The sequence below is a fragment of the Leptonychotes weddellii genome, chromosome 8, assembly GCF_054177405.1.
Source record: "Leptonychotes weddellii isolate Sample4059 chromosome 8, ASM5417740v2, whole genome shotgun sequence".
In the NCBI taxonomy this organism is placed as follows: Eukaryota; Metazoa; Chordata; class Mammalia; order Carnivora; family Phocidae; genus Leptonychotes; species Leptonychotes weddellii.
Window position 1 is genome coordinate 95,633,561 of NC_138376.1, and position 25,465 is coordinate 95,659,025.

The 25,465-nt window shown below is 35.8% G+C and overlaps 1 protein-coding gene across 2 annotated transcripts in view; it reads left to right on the forward strand.

Annotated features, from left to right (window-relative positions):
* RNF217 (ring finger protein 217) overlaps positions 1–24,461 on the forward strand; it is a 126,866-nt gene extending 102,405 nt beyond the window's left edge. Inside the window, exons 4-6 of one of the 2 annotated variants that reach the window (XM_081828922.1) lie at positions 7,573–7,774; positions 13,409–13,480; positions 14,872–24,461. In XM_081828922.1, coding sequence (XP_081685048.1) covers positions 7,573–7,774; positions 13,409–13,480; positions 14,872–14,945 — 348 coding nt within the window. In that variant the 3' untranslated portion in view covers positions 14,946–24,461. The other variant, XM_081828923.1, reaches the window with a different exon arrangement.
* The last annotated feature ends 1,004 nt before the right edge of the window (positions 24,462–25,465 follow it).

Here is a 25,465-nt window from a genome sequence, read left to right on the forward strand (position 1 = left end):
TAATTTATAGTAGAGTTCTCCTCTGGGGAATAAGCATTGGACAGTACTCTACACTCTTCTTCAAAGACTTTGTCAGGGCGCCTGGGTGGCTCTGTTGGTTTAGTGTCTGCCTTTGGCTCAGGTCATGATCCTAGGACCCTGGGATTAAGTACCGTCGGGGCTCCCTGCTCAGCGGGAGTCTGCTTCTCTGTCTCCCTCTGTCCCTCCCTGTGCCCCCTCCCCCTGGCTCATTCTCTCCCTCTCTCAAATAAATAAATAAAATCTTCTTTAAAAAAAAAACTTTGTCATCATGAGTAAGTCATAAGATTTAACTTGAAATATATATGAAATTCTCTATAACAAAGAAAACCAGTGCATTGGAAGACAACTAAAGTTACCAGAGTATTGGCTTCGAGAAGCTAACACAGCAGGAGACACTAAATAATTTTGCAGTCGACATCTTATTTGTTTTTGCAATGTAGTCTACTATCATAGAGGTGACCACTCATTTCACTTCTGAATCCCCTTCCTTTCTTCTCCTTCCAATTTTTGATATTACTTTAGTTCTTCTTTTGATTATCTTTTACCTTTAAACAATGTACTCAAACATCTGTTCAATATTCTAACAACTTTAGATGACATATGAGATCTAGCCCTCCTATAGTTCTTTCTTCTTCTCCCTTATTTCCCATTCTCTATAAGCTGTAACTTTGTTTTTATATTGTTAAATTTAATAACATTCACATTCTATTCTACTATAATATTTAATACTTCTGTTTTTTTTTCTAAAGGATGATTCTAACATTTAAAAACCAATTGTGTGTTTCCACAATCAAGAACATATAATTATGGAATTAGGATTATATTGTCTTTTCTGTGAATTCACAACTTCTAGGAAAAATGCCTCTAGCGTCCTTGCTCACTATCAATCACTCAGTTGTGCCATATTTTGTTACACCTCATATTTGGAACTTACATGCCATTTGTTTTGTTTTTCCTGAAAGTTCTCATTGTTTTTCTTTTTCCTCTATTGAGAGTAGAAATGCCCACTTTAATTACCATGATTTTTAATATTTACTCCTCAGGAATTTTAGTGCTTGGTATATATTCCATTGTTATTTTTTGGAGATGTTCTTTAAACCACCTGACTTTCTATTTTAAATTAGACTGATTGCTTTCCAGCTTTTTCTCTGAGACTTCTTGCAACATTTTTTGTATGTTCTTAAATGGCCTTTTCTTGAATTTCACATTCATTCACTTACTAAAGTGCTTCCTTAAGTGGTGGCCCCGGAGAAGGTACAGAGCAGTCTTAGCATCTCTGGAAATGTTTTATTTCTGCCCTCATATATTATTTATTTTATAGTTGGACAAGAATTCTAGGTTCATAATATTTTTATAAGATCTTTGAAGGTTTGTGTATATGTTTGCTTTTTTAAAAAAGATTTTTTTATTTATTCATTTGTCAGAGAGAGAACACACAAGCAGGGCAGAGGCAGGAAGAGGGAGAGAGAGAAGCAAGCTCCCTGCTGAGCAAGGAGCCCAATATGGGACTTGATCCCAGAACCCGTGAGATCACAACCTGAGCCGAAACCAAGAGTCGGACGCTCAACAGACTAAGCCACCCAGGCACTATAGGGATGTGTACTGATTTAATTATAAAATAGTTAGATATTTAGCAGTTCATTTATTGTTATTCTTCCACCTTATGGTTAAGTGGAATCTATATGAAAATTAAAGGCTGGATTCTACTTCTATCTTTTAGATGCTTTGTGGGCATTTTACTAAACAAAATTAAACAACTTGAGGATGGCAGATACTTAAATATATATATGTATGGTTTTTATAATTAATACCTTATTACAGGTGTTAATATATTAGCCGTATGAGGAATGTCATAGACTCAAAAAAGGTCCATGTTGTCATTTCTGACCAACTATAAAGTGGATTTAATATCAAGCTCTTTTTTTATATATATATTTTTTTATTTATTTGAGAGAGAGAGCATGAGTGGGGAAGGTTCAGGGAGGGGCAGAGGGAGAAGGAGAAGCAGAGTCCCCACTGAGGGGGAAGCCCAACTGTGCTGGGCTCAAGATTCCAGGATCTTGAGATTATGACCTGAGCCAAAGGCAGACCTTAACCGACTGAGCCACCTAGGCGCCTTTCAAGCTCTTTTTAAAGCAATATCTAGTATATTCTGAACATTTCATTTCATGACTTACAAGTCTAGAGAGGTCTAAGCAACATTTAGTGTTTAAATATTCAACTTTTTAAGTATCAGCCACTCTTATTTATTATAGATGGAGAGAAGAAACCCTGTAATAACAAATCAAATGAGAGTTGTGGTTTATGAGTAGTCAGTTTGATCTAATAGATTAGGAGTTTCTTTTCTGTCATACTTTGTCTCCATCTCTTAAGTAAAACCAGAATTTTGATGTTAAATTAATGTTTTGTAGCAGAGATAAAATGATGAATATTTTGAAGCTATAATACTGAGTAAAAACAGCTTCATTGAGAAATAAAGTGTACTTTATGTAAATATAATTTAAAGCATGTTTTCAGGCTTTATGTTCTAAAAACAAAGATGGCATTGTCAAAGGGTGACCTTTAACAATATACTTAGGGCACTCATGTAGCACATGAAATTTGTCATCCCCTGGGTGTTAGGAGTTCAGAATTACAACTTGCTTACAACATGTGAAAGGTAATGTCTCCTGTTGCATATTAACTCACATTGTGTCAGTTCATTTCTCTGTAATTATCAAATTGTGAAATATATATAATCAAGAGACAGTTACAACAGTATTAAAGGAAGCACTGTGTACTTGAAGGCTGATAAATTATGAAACCACTTTTTCATAATTAAATCATTGCCTGTCTTGTGTAAGATATTCAAATTAATCTTTAGAACCATATAATCCTGCAATGTGCAAGGTTACTATAGAGTTTAAAATTTTATCACTCCCTGTGCAGAAAGATTATTGAACTAACAATATTTTAGTTGCCTGCTCTGTTCAGAATATTATTTTAGCAATAAGGAAAGGGGTGCCTGGTCTTGATCTTGGGGTTGTAAATTTGAGTCTAATGTTGGGTGTAGAGATTACTTAACAATATAATCTTTAAAAAGGGAGAGAGAAAAGGGAAGACTGTTCAAAGAGACTAGAAATTATAGTCTTTACTATTTGAATGAAATAATAAATATGCCACATAAAGATTTTAGAAACCAATGAAGCAATGTTACAAGCAGATATAAAATGGCAGTGACAATTGTATGTGAAATTTTGAGCCAAGTGAACGTCAGTGACAAGCTTAACTGATTAATAAACGTCTCCTGTCAGAAAAGTTTGGATATTGTGTTACAGGAAGAACGTAAATTGGTCCAGAGAGCAGCTAAAGCAAGCAGAAAGACTCAAGATACACCTTGTGTGTAAGAGCACACAGGTTTGTTTGACTAGCACAAAGATTGTTCTGTCAGTTAGCAAAGGATACTATTGACCCTCTGTTTTTATCTTTAAGTTTATAATAAGAGGCTGCTTAGCATAACAAAGAAACAGACATGAATCAAAATCCTTTCTGCATTCACTCAAGCAGATTACTTTTCTGAGCTCAGGTTATGAATAAGAATGCCAGTCTCATGGTGCAGTTATGAGGCTTAAAGGTTCTAATCTATGTACAGTGCTTGGCACATAATGGGCCCTAAACAAATATTAGTCCTTTTCCCTTTATCGGTCACATACAACACTATGCTATGTGACCAAGAAATTGGTTAAGTTGAGTAGACAATGAAGTAACCTTTATTTTGGGTGCTCAGCAGTTGTCTTTGAACATGGTTTCTCCTAGTGCTCAGGGGTTTAAAGAAGGATCAGAAATAGTTCAAGGGTCCACTAGAACCTTTGGCCTCTATTATTCCTGAAGGCCATGACTATGAAATGGTTGTGGTGACAGGAATCGTTCTTCAGAATCGTTCACAGAAACAGGCACAAGAGGGGAAGTGCTGGACTAGGTAAGAAATTATCAGGAAGCTAAAGAGCTTAAGCCTTGGAGACCCTCACCTGTAAAAGTCCCTTCTTAAGCCTTGTATCTAACTTGTGCAGTTGGCTCTTGAACAATATAGGTTTGAACGGTGCAGATTCACCATAAATATATTTTCTCTTTCTTATGATTTTCTTTTTTTTATTTTTTAAAGATTTTATTTATTTATTTGAGAGAGAGAGACAGATACTGACAGAGATAGCGAGAGAGAGCACAAGCGGGGAGGAGAGAGAGAAGCAGACTCCCCGCTGAGCAGGGAGCCCGACATGGGGCTCAATCCCAGGACCCTGGCAGATCATGACCTGAGCTGAAGGCAGATGCTTAACCGACTGAGCCACCCAGGTGCCCCATTCCTTATGATTTTCTGAATAACATTTTCTTTTCACTAACTTACTATATTGTAAGAATACAGCATATAATACATAAAATACACAAAATAAGTGTTAATCGACTATGTTATTGGTAAGGCTTTTGATCAACAGTAGGCTATTAGTAAATTTTGGGGGAGTCAAAAGTTATAGGCAGAGTTTTTACTGCAAGGGGGTCAGTGCCCCTAATCCTCATGTTGTTCAAGGGTCAACTGTATTTGTAATTTACATTCTTCTCCTTTAGGAGGGTCCCTCAAATTAGATAATCTTCAGGTCCCACAAAATCTGGATTCACTCTTACTGGACTGTCAGGTAAAAGAAAAAAAATAATATAATTTAAAAAGATGAAGTGGCCAATAGCAGGGAAAGCAAGTTTCGCTTCTATTGACCAATAAGGATTTTTCAATAACCCTGGACCAGAGATGCTAGTATGCACCTGACTACAAACTATCCTTGCCTATCTAGGAAGGTACTCTCCAATTTAGCATCAACCTAAAAATTACCCATATGAAAACATAAGAATGGGGACCACCCAGCAATCAGAGGGTGTGCAGTTACATTGATCAGGCATTTGATTTCTCACATTTTTGGGTGGGTAAAGGGGAAGGGATAGATGGAATCAATATTATATTGATCTGACTCAGTATGTGCCAAACAATAGGTTAGGCACTGTGTGTATATATATATATATAATCACATTTTTATTCTCATGTAAGTAATATTATCTAAATTGAAGCAAGAAGTAACCTCTTTTTTATACAGCTTGTGGAGCCAGAATTCAAACACAGGGCTTCATGAGGTCAAAGCCCAGATTTTTTCAACCTGCCTAGGAGCTAAAGCTTACCTGCCAAGAATCAGCCACTGGGATGGAATGGACATTTAACCTATAATCAGCCTAATGATTTTCAATACCGAATGTCCTGCCAACCACTTAGTACACTTTGCTTTCTTAGTACATTCAGTTATCATTTAGTAAATGCCTGTTATGTCCAGTCATTGTGCTGCCTGTAATGTGCTGCCCTTCTAGTTATTACTTCTTCAAAATTGTTATCCTTGCCTAGAAGCTCTCCGATAGGTAGATAGGTAGGTAGGTGGATGGATAGATGGTAGGTAGGTAAGTAGGTGGATGGATGGATGGATGGATGGTGGGTAGGTAAACAGGTAGATGAATGGAGATAGTAGGTAATAGGTAGATAGGCAGATGGGTGGATGGATGGTAGGTAGGTACATAGGTAGGTGAATAGATGGATGGTAGGTAGGTAGGTAGATGGATGGATAGATGGGTAGAGGATGGATTCACAAATATGTGTATTATCAAATGAAATGTTCACCATTACTATGATTACTATGTATTGTTATTTTAAAAGCACCCTCAGAAGTCCTTCTAAAAATTCATGTTCTTTTAAATTGAAGTTCAGAATTTTGGTTATTGAATCACTAAAGCTGAAATACTGCATATGATTTGAAGTCAGCAATTTCAAAATTTTTATTTTCAAAAACTATGAAATAAGGTTATATTTTGTAATGGATAACTTTCTTTATCTCCTAACTTTGAAATTTCTCTTTTCACATTATATATCTTCTCTCTTTCCTGGATGATTTGATCTCATTTCCATAATCATTGAGAAGTTTTTGAAAAATATAAACATATAACTGTACTTACTGCAGAAGTTCAGGGAACTACCTTGTGTATCAGGGGAAGGAGAGTAGGATTTCAAATGAAATGTGTAAAGTTGGGGCACCTGGCTGGCTCAGGTGGTAGAGCATGTAACTCTTGATCTCGGGGTCATGAGTTTAAGCCCCATGCTGGGTATAGAATTTACTTTTTAAAAACTGTGTAAAGTTGTGGACTGCAGCCACGGCTTCATTGAAAAGAGGCAACCAGTGGTGGGTGTGACTTACATGTTAATTGTGAAGTTCCCAATTACATTAAAACACTTTCTGACACACTCATCTCAAAGCAAAGTCAGGGGTAGAAATTTATAATAGTCAGAATGGTATTAGGGATATTTTAAATAAATTTTCTAAGCAAAGAACTAATATATAAATATAAATATATAAATAAACAAGAATGAGTGGGATGTGACTTGAATATAACAAATGCCTACTCTGTAGTGAAATGGGAAGACTATTTCTGGTGATCCTGTTTTAACCACATAAGGGTTAGACAGTGTAACCAAATCTTTTTCTTTTTTTATGAAGTAATGTTAAGTTCTCTTTCATGGTTATTCACCTAACAAAGGGTGCATGTACTTGAATGAAAGATGGCCCCAATTTATATAGAGTGTCCATAGGATTCTGAGCCAAGTATCCAATTATATCTCAAGGAATAATATCTTTATTGTAATATGGCCTCAGTGCTTGAGACAGTGACCCCTATGCTGGGTACCTGGTAGACTATCGGAGTACAATCCTTGTTACATTCTGGGCAAAGCTGTATTTACATGTAACTTGACTGCAACAATAGAGGAAGGCGCTGAGTTTAACAGAAGGGGTTATATAAACAGTCCTGGAAACATACTTGCAAATGACATTAGAGTTGGAAACTGAAATGGTACTGTGAATACACTTAGAGTTACTATCATTTCCTTCCTCAAAGAAAGACTCCTACTCAAGGTGCCTGGTTGGTTCAGTCCATAGAGCATGTGACTCTTGATCTAACGGTTGTGAGTTTGAGCCCCCATGTTGGGTGTACAGTTTACTTAAAAGTAAAATCTTTTTTTTTTTTTAAAGAAAGATTTCTGTGCCTTCTTATTTATGCACACAGAGCTTTGCATAATCCTTTCCTTTAAGGAATATTCTTCATCTCTTCTCATTCCTCAAATCACCTCGTTCTTGCTGATCATGGCATAAACAAAATATACTTTCACAGCATTTTAAATTGCCTCCTAACCACTGAGTTAGGTGTATGTCTAGAGAGATAAGTGAGTTTTCTTTGGGATGTGTCTGTTTACATGTTGGTCAAAATAAGCCAACAGCTTGAGTACCTGCAATGTTATGGAGCTTTACACATGTTAAAGTATTTGATACAAACACAATCTTGCACAGTGTGATTATAAGTAAACTGGCAGCCACAAGAATGCTATGTAAGACTTTTGTTTTGGTGAAACTTGTTTGTTCGATAACACTTGCCAGATTTCACGTTTTAAAAAATTATAATAACTTTTCCTTGTCTTTTCCTCTGTCACTGATACAGATCCACATCCAGAGAACTGAAGGATGTGACCATATGACCTGCTCACAATGTAACACTAATTTTTGTTATCGATGTGGGGAAAGATACCGCCAGCTCCGTTTCTTTGGAGACCACACATCAAACCTCAGTATATTTGGCTGCAAATATCGCTACCTCCCAGAGAGACCTCATCTAAGGAGATTAGTGCGAGGGTCGGTCTGTGGTGAGTATCCGACATCATTTATAGGGATGTTTTCTGGGAAGTAAGCGGTAATAAGAGAACTCAAATGTATTAGCCATGATAATTCTGAGCACCTGTCAGGTATTCCAGTGGGGACTTTACCCAAAAACAGGAGGAAGATATTTTCTTTACTTTTGAGTTTAGAATGGAAATTTAAATTTGTTAGCAGGACACAACTTATATGAGCAAGCAGATTAAAAAAAAAAAAAACAAGTTATTTATTATACTGCAGAAATGTAAATTCATCTTTTAAATTTCTGAAACCTTATTTAAGCCACTTGATGAGAGGGACGTCACATTTATTTTTCTATTGACAGTGCCAGCAACAGGTCATACACATATACTCTATTCATTCATAGAGTACGTGTAATACAGTTTTTGAGAATCCTTATGGAGCCCCAGGGTGGCTCAGTCAGTTAAGCCTCAGGCTCTTAATTTTGGCTCAGGGTGGTGAGATCGAGCCCTGCCTCAGGCTTTCACTGAGTGTTGAGCATGGAGCCTGCTTAGGACTCTCTCTCTCCCTCTCCCTCTGTTCCCCCCTCCCTGCTCTCCAGCACATGCAGTCTCTCTCTCCCGCCCCCCACCAAAATAAATAAATAAATAAATAAATAAATAAATAAATAAATAAAAATTTAAAAATAAAATAAATAAATATCCCTGTACTGGAGTCTTATTGTATCTGTAGAGTTGAGGCCATTGTATGTATTTTCTATTGTGTTATTAATATTAATAGCTAACAGTTAATGAAATGAGTATCAAATGCCCTCATTGCCTACAAACCCAAGTTTAAGTATCCAAATGAAATGCCTTTTTGGATTGAGTTTTTACCCTCTTCTTTGTCCTCAACAACACACGATCTCATATACACATACACAAACATAAACCCAGATTCCTCCTCTGGCCTGAGGCCACCACCTTTGTGTGATACAGTGTTCTTCTGACCTCATACTGCTTCTTCCAATGGCTCCCTACTTCTCTGGAATGTGTCCACTGTGAGGTTTCTTCCTCTCTTTTTCATTACACAAAACTCCAATATTTCCTTCTCTGAGAGTCTTTCTCATGGATGTACAATAGTTTTTAACGTCTTCCACATTTCCCCTTTGCTACCGACTTTTGCCTAGTTACCTCATGAAAATCTCTTTTTATCTCGCCTTAAGCCTCCATCACTTCATTACTATTGTAAACCCCTCACCTTACTAGAATCATACCATGGCTAATCAGAACAAAGCTGGTGCTAATGGCACATTTCTATTAGGTAAAACTAGAACATATATTTTAAAATTCATTTTAACATGGAAACCAGTGCCGTCGTTTTCTAAAATCTTGTATGATCTCTATGAAATATCCTTATTGAGCTTTAATTAAATGTAATTGTTCACAACCAATAGCGTGCAATATGGTCAAGATTGGTTTTAATGATTTTCAGTGTTTTCCTCTTTACTTGCTTGTAATATATGTATTTGTTGTTTATTTGCTTGTATGTATTATAATTGTATACCCAATATTTACCTATTAGTTAAATAGACTTTGGAGGGATAGCTAGGGAATCTAACCCCTATTGACAACATTACTACCATGAAGATACTAAATTGCAAATTAAGTTTTGAGCTGTAACCTATTTGTAAATCTGTATATACAGAGAGCCACCAAAAAACACAAAATTCTTATATTTTCTGTATTACTAGGTTTTTTTTCCTACTTCAGTGACATTTTGTGGCAAGGTATTTCCTTCCATTTTTTATTTTAATAATCTTTTATTTTTGTTTTCTGTTATTTGCTTTAATCATTCTTAAATAAGGGAAGTTATCTCTTGCCCTATTTGTCCAGTAGTATTTTAGATGCATTCTCTTTGGGTCCTCTCATTTGCCTAGAGGCCACTAGAATCCTCTTCTCGGGTCATAAGATAGAATTGAGTTATTTAACAGCCTGTAAAATGCACAGCCAGTGAACATTGTCAGCAGAGAAATGTCTTTTCTGCACAGTCTTTTCTGTTTTTATTTAAAATTTTATTTTATGGTCAATTTTCTGTAAATGGTTTTGTTTGGGGCCTATTTTCTACTGTGTGTGCACGCCCATGTGTGTCCGGACAAACCTGACAAAGTAGGGGGCATCTGACTTTCAGAAAAGCTCTCGCTCCCACACCTGCTTTCCCGCCTCCAGTACAGCTGCTTCTAACTTCTGTTGGATCCTAGCTCCAAATAGGGTGGCCCATACCTCTCCCAGCCACCCAAAAGCTTGGAAAAGGAATGACTCTGTAAGTCACAAACCTAGCTTCTCCCTGCCATATAAGAGAGAAGGTGGATGATAGCAGAGCCCTCCCAGCCTTTGTCTTTGTGTGATGTAATCCAGTTTGCTCCCTCCATTTGGGGTTGCAGCCTCCAGACGTCCTTGGAAGAGGCAGAGAAAGGGCCTGCTCTGCTCTCACAGCTGGAGGATGGGAAACATGGTTGCATTCCATGTGACCATGTGCCCAGCTATGGATCAGAGGTTCTGCTCCTAAAGAATAAGGGAGAACAGAGATTTGAGGATGAGTTTAGCAGCCTCTGACATGAGGCTGTCTCTCTGGTGGGAGTAGGCAGATTATTCAATGAATGGCATTGGGAATAAAAGGGACTGAGAAAAAGTACTGAGTTCTCATATCATTATATACAAATGCTCAAAGTATTAAGTTAAAGTGTATAATAGTAAAGAAAATATAGGTCTTTAACTGATTTCTAGGTGGCAGATAATTTATATGAACAAAAGCAATAGAGCCTCCTCCAAAAATAAATATCCAATTTTTTTAAAAAGATGAAGTCTGGAACCAGAATTGAGGAGATACAAGTAGCCAATAAACATTTTTTTAAAATGTTCAGTGCTCTTAGTAGGCAAAGAAGTGTAAGTTAAAAAAAAGATTTTTTAAAATTATTGATTAGCAGTTTTTCTTGTTAATACTCAATGCTGGACTTTCATACACTACTGAACGAATTAGAAATTTTGTGCAATTCTTTTGCAAAGAAATTGGATAGTAAAGTGAAGGACATTTTAAAATATGACAAATCTAAGCTGACAGTGGTTTATTTGCAGGTATATTTTAAAATAGCAAAAAAAAAAAGGAACAAAAAAGTAAGCACATGAATATTTAAATATTTAAATTATTTAAATATTTAAATAATATATATATATGGGCATAATAGAATATTATTTCAGCTACTGAGAATAGTATTTTAAATGAATTGTTAATAATCTAGGATTAGATTATGTGAGGATGTGAGATTATGTGAGGATGATTATGAGAGGTGTGCTTAATTCCTCAAAACAGTTTCAAAAGTAAAATTAAACATGTATTAAACATTGATTGTATGATCGATATAAGTTTATTACTTCCCAAAGAAAGAGCACATTGGTTCTTCAAGTTCTGTGATATTTTGGGGAAAAAAATCAGTGCTATTACTTTGCAATCATGTTTCATTGTTATTATGAAAATATATTAATTATTTAAAAAGAAAACATGAATGAATATACTGAACCAAGGGTACAGGAAAGAACAGATTCTTTTAAAATATGCTGGCCAGGGGCACCTGGGTGGCTCAGTCGGGTTAGTGTCCAGCTCTTGGTTTTGGCTCAGGTCCTGATCTCAGGGTCCTGGGATGGAGCCCCGAGGTGGGCTCCCCACTCAGCAGGGAGTCTGCTTGTCTCCCTCTCTCTCTGCCCTCCCCCCTGCTCGCTCTCTCTCTCTCTCCAAAATAAATAACTGCCCTCCCCCCTGCTCACTCTCTCGCTCTCTCCAAAATAAATAAATATTTTTTTAAAAATAAAAATAAAATATGCAGGCCAATTTTATTTAAGAATGTAGAAAATGTCATTGTTCAGTAAGATTTCATACTGCTTAAATTGGATTCTGTCATTGGCAAAAAATATAAACAAAACCCATGGTTAGACACAGGTCCGTTAAATAGTCTTCTTTTTAAATTAGATATTAAAAGCTGTATTTTCTATCTGTCTAGTCATGGTTCCAAAAACCATTCCTTAAACATAAAAAAGTTAATATTTTTCTGACAAACTTCCAACAAATGGCAGCATTATATTTCTGGGTTTTTTATGTAATTGCTTATTCCAAATTACTGCCCTTAATTTGTAAAGTAGTGTCGCTGGTTTATCCTTAAATGGCAAAGCCCCTCCATTCATTCTCACCTCTTTTTGTGTTTGAATTGTGCAGCCGTGTCACATGCCTTAAGGTCCAGGTTACTGTATCACAACAAGGTTTTAACTACCACCCTCTTTCTGTGTCTGCTAGTGCCTTTCAAAGTGAGTGGAATTCTGACTGTGAACTCCGTGCCCTGTTTACATGAAACTAGCACTTACTATAATCGCTGCTCAGCTATTTATTTAGGAAAAAAGTGCTAGTTGATGCCATCCTTTGGCAACCTGACCAGCACTTAGCTTTCTTATAAGTGCTTCCTTTTATTTTTCTCACATTTTATTTTATTTTTTCCATGAGACCAATGCAGACCTTCCAATTTGCGTTTTGTTTTGTTTTTTTTAACTCTAGTTGACACACAATGTTACCTTAGTTTGAGGTGTACTACACAGTGATTCAGTTTCTCTGTACCTTACGCTGTGCTCACCACAGTGTAGCTGCCATCTGTCCCCATACACTGCTATTGCAATATGCCCTATACTGTGCCTTTATCCCTGTGACTTAATTCATCCCATAACTGGAAACCCATATTGCCCTCTCCCCTTTGCCCATTTTGCCCTTACCACCCCCCCTCCCCTCTGGCAACATCAGTTTTTTTCTCTGAATTTATTAAAGTGATTCATTTGAATAACCTTAAATGTACTGTATGTTTATTGGTAATTGGTAATTTTCTCTAACAATATTTATTAATTTATTTCTATTTTTAAAGATACTATTTATTTATTTGAGAGAGAGAGCATGAATTGGGGTGGGGGAGGAGAGAGAGAGAATCCTCAAGCAGATTCCCCACTGAGTGCAGAGTGGGATGCAGGGATCGATCCCAGGACCCTGAGATCATGACCTGAGCTGAAACCAAGAGTCAGATGCTTAACAGACTGAACCACCCAGGCACCCCTCTAACAATATTTAAGCATCCCAATTGTAGTTCAGTCTGCCAAGTGTTCATATTATTAATTTTCTTTGGACCCAGGAAGTAAGTAAATCAGTTTTTCAGATGTGGGCTTGGATGTAATCCTCTGTAGCACCTACTAGCTTTCCATTTTGTGAGCTAATTAGATTTTCTCCTGCCAACTCTGAATGTGTCACTCCTTTGTTAATCTTTCAGAATCTTGAAAAATGAAAGATATTTAAAGGAAAAGCACAAAGATGAATGGTCCTGACAGAATAAAGTGACCTGTAACTTTGGAATTTTTTTGGTTATGAAGTTTAAATGATTTATGAGACGTTTGACTAATGTGCCCAGGACTTCTGCGGAGTTACTGAATTTACATAAGTATATTTGTTCTACACCTGATCCATTTCCTAAGAGAAATATTGCCTTAATTATAACCAGACTTCTTAAAAAACAATATACACTGCGGTATTAAGAAGCATTGCTGAAATTGTTTGATAAATTAGTTTTAAGACTCTAAATGGTTTTGCCTTTTGTTTTCTAGCTGGAAAATTATTCGTTGCACCTCTAATCCTGGTCTTGGGATTAGCACTAGGGGCCATAGCAGTTGTAATCGGTAAGAAACACTTAACATATCTGAGATTAGAATTTTCTGAGTGCCATAGGAGAATATGAGTGTAAATGTAATAATATGAGTCAGTTACTAAGTGGACATATCAGTTCCATGCTTGCTTTAGGTAAGCAAACAGCATATGATGTATAGATTCAGAGGAGTGTGTTTCATATAGGATGTATTTGTGTGACACTTTTGCAGTCTATGAAGACTTTGATTCATGTATCTTATAAAACATTATTAATTCCCTTTTAATACCAAAGTTAATACAACTAGTATTTTAATGAAAGAGTCCAAAGGACTAGAACTCAAATTTTCCAATTCTGAGTTTAGGTTGGAACGTAAAGGAAAAAGGTCTGGTATACCCTTGTATAATTGGTTTGTTCTAGTAAAAGTGGACCCTGAGTAAAAAAGATACTTTCAGTGTGAACATATACCCAACACATACTTCAGCACTGACAAACAGAAAATGTATGAGTGATTTGTATAGTTTCATTCATACAAGTATAGTGAAATAGGTATTTTAAAGCACTGGTTCTCACACTCTAGCATGCTGTAGGATAACCTTGAGGACTGGTTAAAACACAGGCGGCTGGTTTCTACCCTCAGTTTCTGATCCCATGTAGGGGTAGGGCCCATGGATTTCTAGTTCTGAGATGTTCCCAGGTGATGCTGATGATGCCGGTCCAGGGACCACACTTGGAGAACCATTGCTTTAGAGAATTTTAATTAAACACTATAGATAAAGATTGCTTTGATGACTGTTCCCCATAGTAGATGGGATTTCTTTTTTCTTTTCTAAATAAAATAAATTTCCATACGTAAAGTTCTATTTACATGTATGGGACGGATAGAATTGTAAAGTAACTGACATTTGTTCTTACGAGTAGTTAGGAAGGACTTTAGGAAGTTGGTACTGTTATTATTTGCATTTTACTGTGGAGGAAATCAGGCTTACTAGGACCTCAGATGCGGTAGAACTGGGACTCGAACCTGGCGTTTGGCTCGACAGCCCGTGTTCCTTAGTGATGTGCTGTCCTGCCCGAGACCGAAGTGTCCTATCAGGGTGTAAATGATATGACTAGGGATAATAAAGAAGACAAATCTAAGATTGGATATTTTGATAGAAAACATGGTTCCATATTCAAACTGGTGCCACAGAGGTTGTTCAAAGGGGCAGAGAATTGCAGAAACTAACACGGAATGAAATCTTACAGAAGTAAATACATTTCATAAGGTAGGTGTCTCCCCCATCTTCATCCGCATGCGTTGCCAAGTAGCGATCATTTGTAAATGACTGCAAAATGCAAAGTGGAAAGTGGAAACTTTTCAAATGTATAAACCTAAATGCCCCTCCTCCTAATTAGCTTTAATCTTTTTTTTTTTATCCTCAGGTTTATTTGTATTTCCTATCTATTGCCTTTGTAAAAAACAGAGAAAGCGATCACGGACAGGAATGCACTGGTAAAATGCGGATGGTTTCGTGGAACGAAGCTGGTGCGGGTAGGAGCCACACAGAATGGCACGCTAAACACTGCGTCCCGTCCCATCCCGTCCCGTCCTGTCCCCCTGTGGTTGTCTGCAGGCCACAACGCCTCTGGCTCTGGTGCAGTCTCTCCATGGTATCCTGATTCCTTTCCTTACACAGTTTGCTGCTTTTAAAAAAATGGTCACTTTCATAGACTATAAATATCTGTATCATAACTCTGACCTTCTTACTGGTTCTTGGAAGAAAATATTTTCATTAAGAACCAGTTATCCTCAGAATTGTCTGAGCATGCCTCTCCTGAGCGTTGTTTGGATGGTCTTTGTACCTAACCCTCCTTCCAGGCCCTCTTCTGAGACGTGGGGTGAATAGCTGAAATCATGCCACCTGTACAAACTAGCAAGGCCACTTTGCAGAAGACAAAAGCTCACCATACGCACCTGTTTTTGTCTGTGGCCTGTGCAGTATAATTCCTTCATCCTTCAGATGCTATAATTGTTAAAAATCTCAATGCCCAAAAGGGAACTAGTGAAACAAAATTAATGAGAAGAATCATGAGTTACTGAAGTGTATCTGTGCAGGGGTGTGAGCGTATGTGTATATAAGTATCTGTGTTAAAACTAGGTCCAATAACCTTGTACTCATCAAGTTCTATGCCTCTACACTATTTTCCATATTTTCATAGACATATTTAAAGATGATCGTTCCTTTCTGGGCATATTTTGGTAATGGACTGAATTAAAGTCAATGTAGACAACAGGCTATTTTGATGTTGACCCTTTCTATTCCTTGCTCTCTCTCTCTGTTTCACACACATGCACACACACAAGAAATTTGTGCAATGTCACTTCGAGGATCACCAAACTTTATTAAGTGACGAAACTGATAGGCTGCTTTTAGGAAATTCTCAAGACCAGAACGTTCAGTCTTTTCGGATTTTTTATATTTTGGCATACGTGCTTTACTAAATGAACAAATCCTTCAGACAGGATTAGTTAATTTAAAAAACAAATTTGCTGTAGCAAGAACTGCTTAAGCCTTTAAACAAATCACTGTTCTGCTAATTTTTTAATCAACTTGTAATTATAGATAATTCCGCTTTAGGTCAAGTTGTGATAGTATTGGAAACCCCAACCTCTTACCTCTTCTCTCTCTTTCTCGCTTTCTTTTTTATCTTTTTTAATCTGTTCCCAAGATTTTCATTTTAAAAAATAGAGTTTTGAAGGGTTTTTCTTATGTTTACTGCTCAAATACTCTCAAACGTGTTGATATCTTCTTATGGATAGGGTAATTTGTAAACACAGCTTTTTGTGTTCATGGGTTTATCTAAAATAGAAACAACTTTTGGAAAAATGAAGGAAATATCTTCAGGAAGTTTTACCAAACCGAGACGTCTTTAAAAATAAGAAAAGGACAAGCAACTAAACTATGTTATTCCTTTGTTTTCATCATGGAAGTTCATCAGCACAACGGAAGTAAAGACCGCTAAGAAGCCTGAAGTTTCCACTTGACTCCAAATCCTTAAAATTAACTATCTGCATAGATGTAGCATTTATCTGTCAGCAGCCTTATCTGAATGGTAATAAATTCTGTGATAAAACATGCATTAACATGGATAGTTTGTCTTGTTGGGCTCCGAAATGGAAAAACATTTATCATTTTTATCAGACCTAAGAAGTCCATGATAGTGAAGGTTACTTGCATGGATAATGAGCTAGCACACTTCCATTCTTTCTGAATAACACTCAGGCTAGCTATACTGCAGTTTCTAGGCTATTCTACATTCAGTTAGAGGAGGGTGTGACATTTATGATCCTACAATGGCCTGTTTCTAAACCTAACACGATGCAAGGAAAAGTGACGCTCTAATTTCACAAATTCATCTTACCATTCATCCATCCAGCCGACAAATATTTTTGAGTGCCTATTCTATGTGCTCTAGTATTAAAACAAGAGAATGAAAATTTCTATCCTAAATCCATGTAATTCTGTCATTAGAGTGCTTAATTTTTGTAAATTCATTTTTTTCTGGACTTAGGTGTTAGTTCGACCATATGTGAATGCGATGAATTCTAAATCTAGTGGATATGCTTATGTATGATGTGTATGTATATGTATATGTAAATATACATACACACATATCTAATATTTCCATAGCTGCATATAAATACAAATGCCACATGCATATATACCAACTGGCTAAATAATATACTCTCTGGTCTTAGATAATCTATTTTCTTAGGTTATTGCATATCTTGTCTTTGATCTACTCAGGGATTTTTATTCCTTCCTTTGAATAACTTATCTTTTGGAGATACTTTTATATTATTTAGAAACGTTCCAATTTTCCAGTTACAACGTGGTGTCTTTCATCAGTGAAGACTCTTTCATCAATGCTTGAGATACTGTACACAGTGTTGCACAGGCTTTTCATTTTTCTGTTGCATAGATTTCTTAAATTAATGTATGCATTTTTCTCTTTCAAAGTTGGTATATATTAGGCCTTTCCCTGATGGTGACTTAAAGTAATAATTTGTGAATGTTTTTACTAAGTGTCATCAAGATCTTAAAAAGAAAGAAGAAAATAAGAAGGATTATTTATATGTTAGTGCCAACAATGAAAGTTAAACAGTAGTAACTTTTGGGATAAATTCTAAAAGCTACATTAGAAAAAGAAGCGTACACATAAAATAAGTATCGTTCTATCCAAAGCTTGTCATTTTTTTATTGTAAATGTAATATATACTCCTTTTAAAAAAAATGAAACCATATAGAATTATAAAATACAAATTCATCTGCTCCACCCCACCCCTTATTTTCTAGGGGTAACCACTGTTAATGTTTTGATATATGTCCTTCCAGAAACTTTGTGCAAATATACAAGTGTGTTTGTATATGTTCGTGTGTATTAGTTTTATACAAATAGAACAGTAATCTTAATGTCCTGTGACTATTTTTCATTTTATTACACATTAGTAGATGCCTTTCCATAAGTGTTTAAATAGATTTACCTCATTCTTTTGTAAATTACTACATACTCCATTATGGGGCTATACTTTACTTAATGAGTCCCTATTGAATGGACATCGAGATTGTTTTTACTTCTCTATTACAAAGCATCAGTGAAGATCTTTTACATATATTTTTATCACTTTATGTACACATTTCCATAACTTTCAAAATTTGTTTTTTATAAGATATTTTAATAAAATTTTAACGCTTTTTCAGTGAATGAGATCGTAGAGATGCTATATTTGAGACCCTTTTCTTGGCGAAAAAGAAAGACCATGTAGGAGTTTTATGTAGGAGTTTTTAAAGAAAAGCATCTTTTGCAGGATAATTTCCCCCCTTGCTTGATTAGCCAAATAGATATGTGGCCAAAACGTATAAAGGAAAGTCCATCTTATTCCAATAAAAAAAAAAATGCAATGAGATGTTTCTAAGATAATGTGAGACGTCTACAAGATGTCTGTAAGGGACACTGATATTTGGATTGCCTCATTTTAAAATTTGAGGGATTTAAAGCAAATAGCTAAACTGATAATGTCTGTCACATTTTTTTAAACACTATCCATGTTCATGCATGTTGCACCACAAAGGAACTTAATTATGCCATTGTGAAAAATAGGAAGCATATGCTGGAAATTATGAATGACCACAATTGCCTACAAAAAATAAATTTGACTATTTGTAAGGTTTGGTAGTTTGTTGGAATGCTCATAAATTTGAAATCACATGAAACATTCCTTTTACAACGAATCCCAGAAGTTCCCTAAGACCTCTATGTGGAGCTAAGAAGAGGAGAGGGGTCAAACCTTTTGGTACAAGCAACAACCTGTGGCCACCACCTTGATCTTCTGCTAGGTGCTATTGATCGTAAAGGTAGAACAGACAGGAAAACAATCAAAGATTATTAAACACAATCTGATCACAACCTGTTCTCTTTCATTGTGCTTGCTTGGCTGTGCCTGTCTGGAAATTCCCTGTCCTGTGCCACCCATCATCTCTTGACACCCAAGCCCCCAGCTGAGCCTTTCGCATTCAGTCCTACCACCCAAATGACCCCTGGGTCCCCTAAAATACCATCAGACCCCTGTCATCTCGTCCAGTCCCTGGTGACTCTCCCCAACCTGGTTTTTCTCCACTCCTCTGATAACTCTAATTAGCTCCTCTTCACTGCAAAAGAGGAGCAGGAACGGGACAGGTGAAAAGCTCACTCTGGCATGGGCAAAGCACTGGTATTCCTTCCTGAACTTTGTCAAATTCAAGTACATCTGCCAAGACGTTGATCCATCTTCTCCCTTGTTAAACATTGCAGTTGTTTGTAACATTAGACTTTAGGCTGCCTGTTAAATTTATAATTATAGAAAAAGCTAGTGGCCTAAATGAGAGTAATTGGTATGCTTCTTTTAGTATGAATTTCTTTTAAAAAATCATGCCAAAAGCCATTTTATTTTTCAATTTTAGGAGCAAACTGCACATTTGCCTTAATGTGAGTCTTCACATTGGATTACGTGCTTATCTTTTCATATCTATAGGTGAAATCTATCCCAGTTATTGAAAGTAATTTTTCTTGTGGTCAGCTTCATTGTTTTGTGTTAGTGTCTATTATAAATAGAGCCTTAAAGTGAAATAATGCACTTTAAAATACTTGTGCCATTTAAGTAATTCAACAGAATTAAAGAAAAGGTTGCATATATTTTGATGGAGACAACAGAATAACAGTATTAGTAAATATATGTCACCTGTAAATTTGGGGAGGGGGGAGGAGAGGGTAGAAATCAGAGCTGAAAATTTAAAGCAAGTAAAACATACCCGAAAAAAATGTAGCTGAGTTTCCGAAAATTACAGTAATTCTAAAAATTGATATCAGCTCAAACATAACAAGTAATTAATGTTACCTTAGTAACCTAGCTGGAATGTTTGTTTAAAATATTAAGTTAATTTCTACCGCATTTTAACTGCATTTTCATTTTTCATGAAATCTATAAAAGGAATTCCACTGGCTAGAAACACAGTAAATCAAAACTATCACCAACAGCCAGTTTGAGCATGACTTTTTTAACATTCTTATAATTTAATTACGATCTTCTTCCTCTGGAAAATAAGTTGCAAAATCCCATTTTTAATATATACATCTACAATTATGTAAAAAAAACTGAAATAACTTTAGAGAAGCATTAATACATGGTCTGAACAAAATCAGAGTTCCAAAAATTGGGGTGTCTTCAGGATTGTGAAATGTTACCTTTTCAGTGCAAACCAACGATGCAAATCTTTAAAGGAGAAATGCGGTAGAACTCATTTATAACTCTGGTTTTGAGGATAGGGCTAATACTCATTTCATAGCCAACTCTTATGTGGGACTGCTACTGGACATCCCTGTTCTGAGAGTAGTACTTTAGCTGACTTTATCCAAATCCAAGAAGCAGAGAGTCGCGTAGTGTGAGACTTGTAATTAATTGTCTGTTTGGGGCATTAGCTGAAGCCGTCATGTATCACATACTTTAGATCCCCGTACAGAGTGCCAAGTGTAGAAGCATGTAACTATCTGTATCATGAACTGTATTCTTTTTTTCACTAAAATAGTGACTGTTTTGAGAATAACAATATGACTTACAAGGTAAAAAATTATTTTTTTAAATACACAAAATATTGCCACTGCCTTTTTTTTGGCCACTTTCTTTTGCCTTAAGAAAGAAATTTCTTTAGGTATATTTAACTCCGTATCACTTAGATTATACAGACTCATTGGCATAGAAAATATTTTGTTTTTCAAGTTTATCCCACATTTTTTTCACTTTTTTCATCGATACTAAATGACTTTCTTCCCTGTTTTTGAAGTAATGCTCATGTACTTCAGCATCCCGTTCCCGTTTTCTTTAGATTTCCTAGTTATCTTGCTTTTTCCCTCTTCTGTCCCCTTCCCATCTTGGCCAGCTGTGGATTAAATTCCGTCTCACCATTGACTCGTCGACTAATGAAATGAAATTCAAATACTGAAAGGACTCCATAATTTGGCTCTGGTAGTGAACATCATTTACCTTGGCTTACTTTGTAAATTGAAATGTGTGAGGAGTACCTGGTACACTGCCCCTCCTCTTGATAGGAGTTGGATTACCCTGCCCAGCCCCTCTGACAAGAAATAAAATGAATGAGAAGATATCAGTTGGATCAGAGAGCCTAATAATACTCTGAGACCAAGCTTCAGAAATTGCTTCATGAATATTGTAAAATCAGTGTTGTGTTTGCCTATTAGTTGGACAGAAAGCACGTGTGGATATTCATCCAACCTGATCCCAAATCATTCATGATTCATCCAAAATTGCCACATGTCTGGTGTTCGATCTTTGTGTCAGCAAAAAGTCCTACAGCTTGGACTTGGGGCTGGATTTATGTGGTGTAGCATTTGTATATAAGATTTGACCATGGATTCATACTCTGTGAACATTATTAGACATTTTGATAATATAAAGTAGTAACGTTGAATGTAACTGACATTAGCCTTATTCTAGAGAAACCATCTGTCATTTGCAAATGTTCAACATTTTCAGTGATACCATTTAGGCATAAGTAACACTCAAGATATATTTAGCATAGGTTTGGTATATGATATGGAACAACCTAAGGGAAAGTCAAACTTGGGTGTTAAAGGGCCCCAGAAATTGCTGAAATAATGTCATTGCAGGTTTTTCCTTACAGCTGACAAACTGTGCTGTTGGTCTTCAGTTTCCTGGAAGGGGTTCACCACATGCCCCAGGTAGGGAAATAGTCTCAATAATCCAGTAAATTCTCAAAAATAATATCTTTTCATTAACATATTCCTTCCTCTATGTCCAAATATACTTTTACTGATCCTTTCAAGTAAACACTAGCTAAATATTTTATATATTTGAATATTTTTAGTTTATAGAAAATTAGCATGCTTTATAAAGAAAATTCTAGATAAATCATCATGAGTTTTTATCAGCTGACTATAAGCCCCTTCCTTAAGGCCTTTTTTTTTTAACTTCCATATGACAATACCTTAATTTTGTTATTTTTGATCATTTTCATCATAATTAAAATTCTGTATTTGGCATTGAAAAGAGTAGACCAACCTTATATTTCTTATGACACCGAGAAGAGTAATTGGTTTATAGATATACATTACCATTTACCTTGACAAGAACAACTTAACAGATTTTTAATGTAAAAATTAATTGACAACCTTATTGTTTATTTGAAATCAATTATTAATAAGTAGTAAATTCTGAGAGATCAAAGAAATAATTTTGTGTAGAAGGAACACAAAAACAGTGTAATTAAAACTTAACACATTATAAAGAAACCACAATGGTTAGTTGTTTTGTTTTTATTTTAAACAAAATTTGGCATAAGATATATTCATGAAACAGATATATCTATATGTATGTATACCTGTTGCAAAACTGTGGGACAATTAAATGATTCACGTTCTCTTTTTTCACAGAGTGTAAAATGCTAAAAAGAAATACATTTGAGTGTTTAATCTGTTATTGCTGTATATTCAGAAATTTTTTGTTTTCTGCAAAATTTGTAACCAATTTCCAAGTAATATAAATTACAATATTTCTCATGTTTAAAATAAGCCTAGCTGAAAAGAGATTTTCTTTTTTAATGACATTGGAAAATATGTACATGATTTTGTTTTTTAACTTTTTCTACATTTCATTGGCCATACTATTAACTTTGGTATTCATAAAACTATGTAGAGGGAACTATTTTGACTATATTTTTTAAAAAGAGGCAGTAGAAATAAAATGAGAAAATAGATGATAGATAATATTATGTAGAAATCTCTGAAAGAAAATTGGAAAGGAAGAAACAAATTCCATTGGGTTGAAAATGTTGGAAAATAGGGAGTATTCAAAGACTTTAACTTCTTACATTGTTAGAGTAATCAACTTATTTCCAAATGATTATTTCATGCTGTTGGTTCCATGAATTGTGCTTTTAGTATAATTTATAATTTCCCCTACCATTTTAGTGTTTAAATACATTAATTACTGAAAAGAAAGGAAGGAATTGAGGAATAAAAGTCAGGGGAAACTGGGTTTATTCCTATTTTCCAACAGCACTAATGTATACTTCTTTAACCTTCCATATGGTGCTTTGTGTGATGAGAGTATATAACATTTATATATGTTATTAGTGCCTTATTTTTTTTTTCACTTGACTTTATTTCTTACCTAAAGAGCCATATATTTTTTGTGAGTGTTCCTTGGCCCCTATATTTAAAGTGCTGATGAGACAGTGTATCTTTAGAGGTATATATAGGCTGCATTTAACCCACTGTATTATCCCTGGAACAGCAGGTTAGCCAATATTTTTTTCTTAAATTCAGTGTTTATTTTTAAGCTAAAGAATAAAAAAAAGGATATTAAACACCATAATGTGAAGCCATTGTTATTGAAATGTACTTTTAAGCTGCAAAAAAGAGTGCTGATCTTCAAAATTTGAAATGGAAGTTGGAATGGCTGTCAGTCTTTTTAGCTCCAATGAGGACAAAATTACTTTACAAAAAGCATTAAAAATAACGGTAAATATATGGACCTTCAAGAATTTGATCTGTTTCCTACAACTCGTCTTTAGCAATATGTTATTTGTAACCCACCTCCACACAGATGCTGAAGAACCATGGTGTTTGCTATTTACATGTAATTATTTATTCACAGTGGGCTTTATCGATACCAAGATATCTTGTACAATGTTATTTTGCTCTTCTTGGTCTTTGCCTTTTGTGTTAGCTTTATATAAAAAGTTGGGTTTGTTGTATTGTTTATGTACCATAGTATGTAATTCAACTTTTCCTGATGAATGTATGATGAATAATTAAAATAAATCGTGTGCTTAGAAAAGACAAAGACACAGGTTGTATATGAAAATATGTGTACATATTTGACAAAGAAAAAAAGAGGAAAAGAATCTTCCTGCCAACAGATATGTCCTGCTGGACGGGACCTGGAAATTAACAGATTTTTTTTTTAAGCAGTGAAATTTAAAAATCTATTACCTCAAGAATTGTCCGTGGATATGTGTTGGTGTACTGCTCGTTGTTAGCAAATACAATCTCCCTTGCTGCTGGCAGTAAAAACAACCCAAGTGTCAGATCACACAAATTTTAGGGGCAAATCTTTCAAAAGGTGGATACCTTACGATATTCTGGAGTCTAATTCTGGACTTTCGGTATGTCCCTATGGCCTTTTGTTGTGGTTGGGCTTTTTCTTTTTTTTTTTTTTAATGTTTTTGGTTGGTTGTTTTAGAATGGAAGGGTAATCTTAACTGTGAGATCAGATCTCATGGAAGGATATAATGACACTCTACTCGGATGAAAACTGTAATGGGAATCAACTATTTTTATTGTCACTGTATGAGCTATTGTACGGATTCCTGTGGAGTGCTGTTTACTCGCATGATGCGTGTGATACATCATGCAACGTCATCTAGCAATGCCTAATAAAAGTTTTTAAAAGAGAAGACTCTTGTCTTTTTTTCCAGTACATTTGGAATTTAAAGAAATGAAAAGGTAAAATTTGACAATGGCACAATTACATGAACGTAAGTAAATTTGGAAAGATCTATTGAAGTCATTTCTGCACTAGATTCTAAGACTAGAGAAACAGGAATGAACAGAAATCCGGGGTATGCTTTCTGGAAAGTGGATTGTGTTGTGTTGCTGTGGCATGTTTTGGGGAAGCCTCACAGAATACGGAGGATCAGTATGCACATTCTGATGCAAACAGTGTATCTGCAAGCACATGGGATAATGCCAGTTACTTTCTGACTTTTTCATTCGTTGGAAAACCCATTCAGTACTCTTTATTCACTTAATTATTTTTTCAGTAAACATGTATTGAGCCCCTGCTGTATTATAAAAATATACTGCACGTGCATTTAGGAAAAGGCCAGGCTCCAGCACTGGTCTGGGGGAGACAGTGCCAGGCAGGGGTTTCAACAATGGATTCCTACCTTGAATTCTTTGACTAATTTGGTTGGTGACATTAGGTTAGCCACATAACTATCCAGAGGTCAGTCTAAAATGACCAGTGAGGTGGCAATCTCTAAGATCTCTTTCAGCAGATAAATTTGGATCTGTGCAACGTATTTTTAAAGTTGCTTCAAATTATTCAGTTCTAGCATTTCTCCAACCCGGACCGAACATGTCAAGCCCCCGTGCCTTCGCACAGGCTGGTTCCCTACCTTCTCCTGCTCCATCGAACTCCTCCTCCTCCATGGCCCTCAGGCCCAGTATCTTCTGCAGAATATCATCCTGGCCATACCACATGGGACACATCACCATGGCCTCCTCTGTTGAGCATTCCTTGCAAATCACTCCCAAACAAGGCACTTTGTACTTGTTTCCCAGGGCTAATATAACAAAGTACCACAAACTGGATGCCATAAAACAACAGAAATGTATTCTCTCACATTTCTGGAGATCGAAGTTCAACATTAAGTTGGTCCCTTTCGGAGGCCCCGAG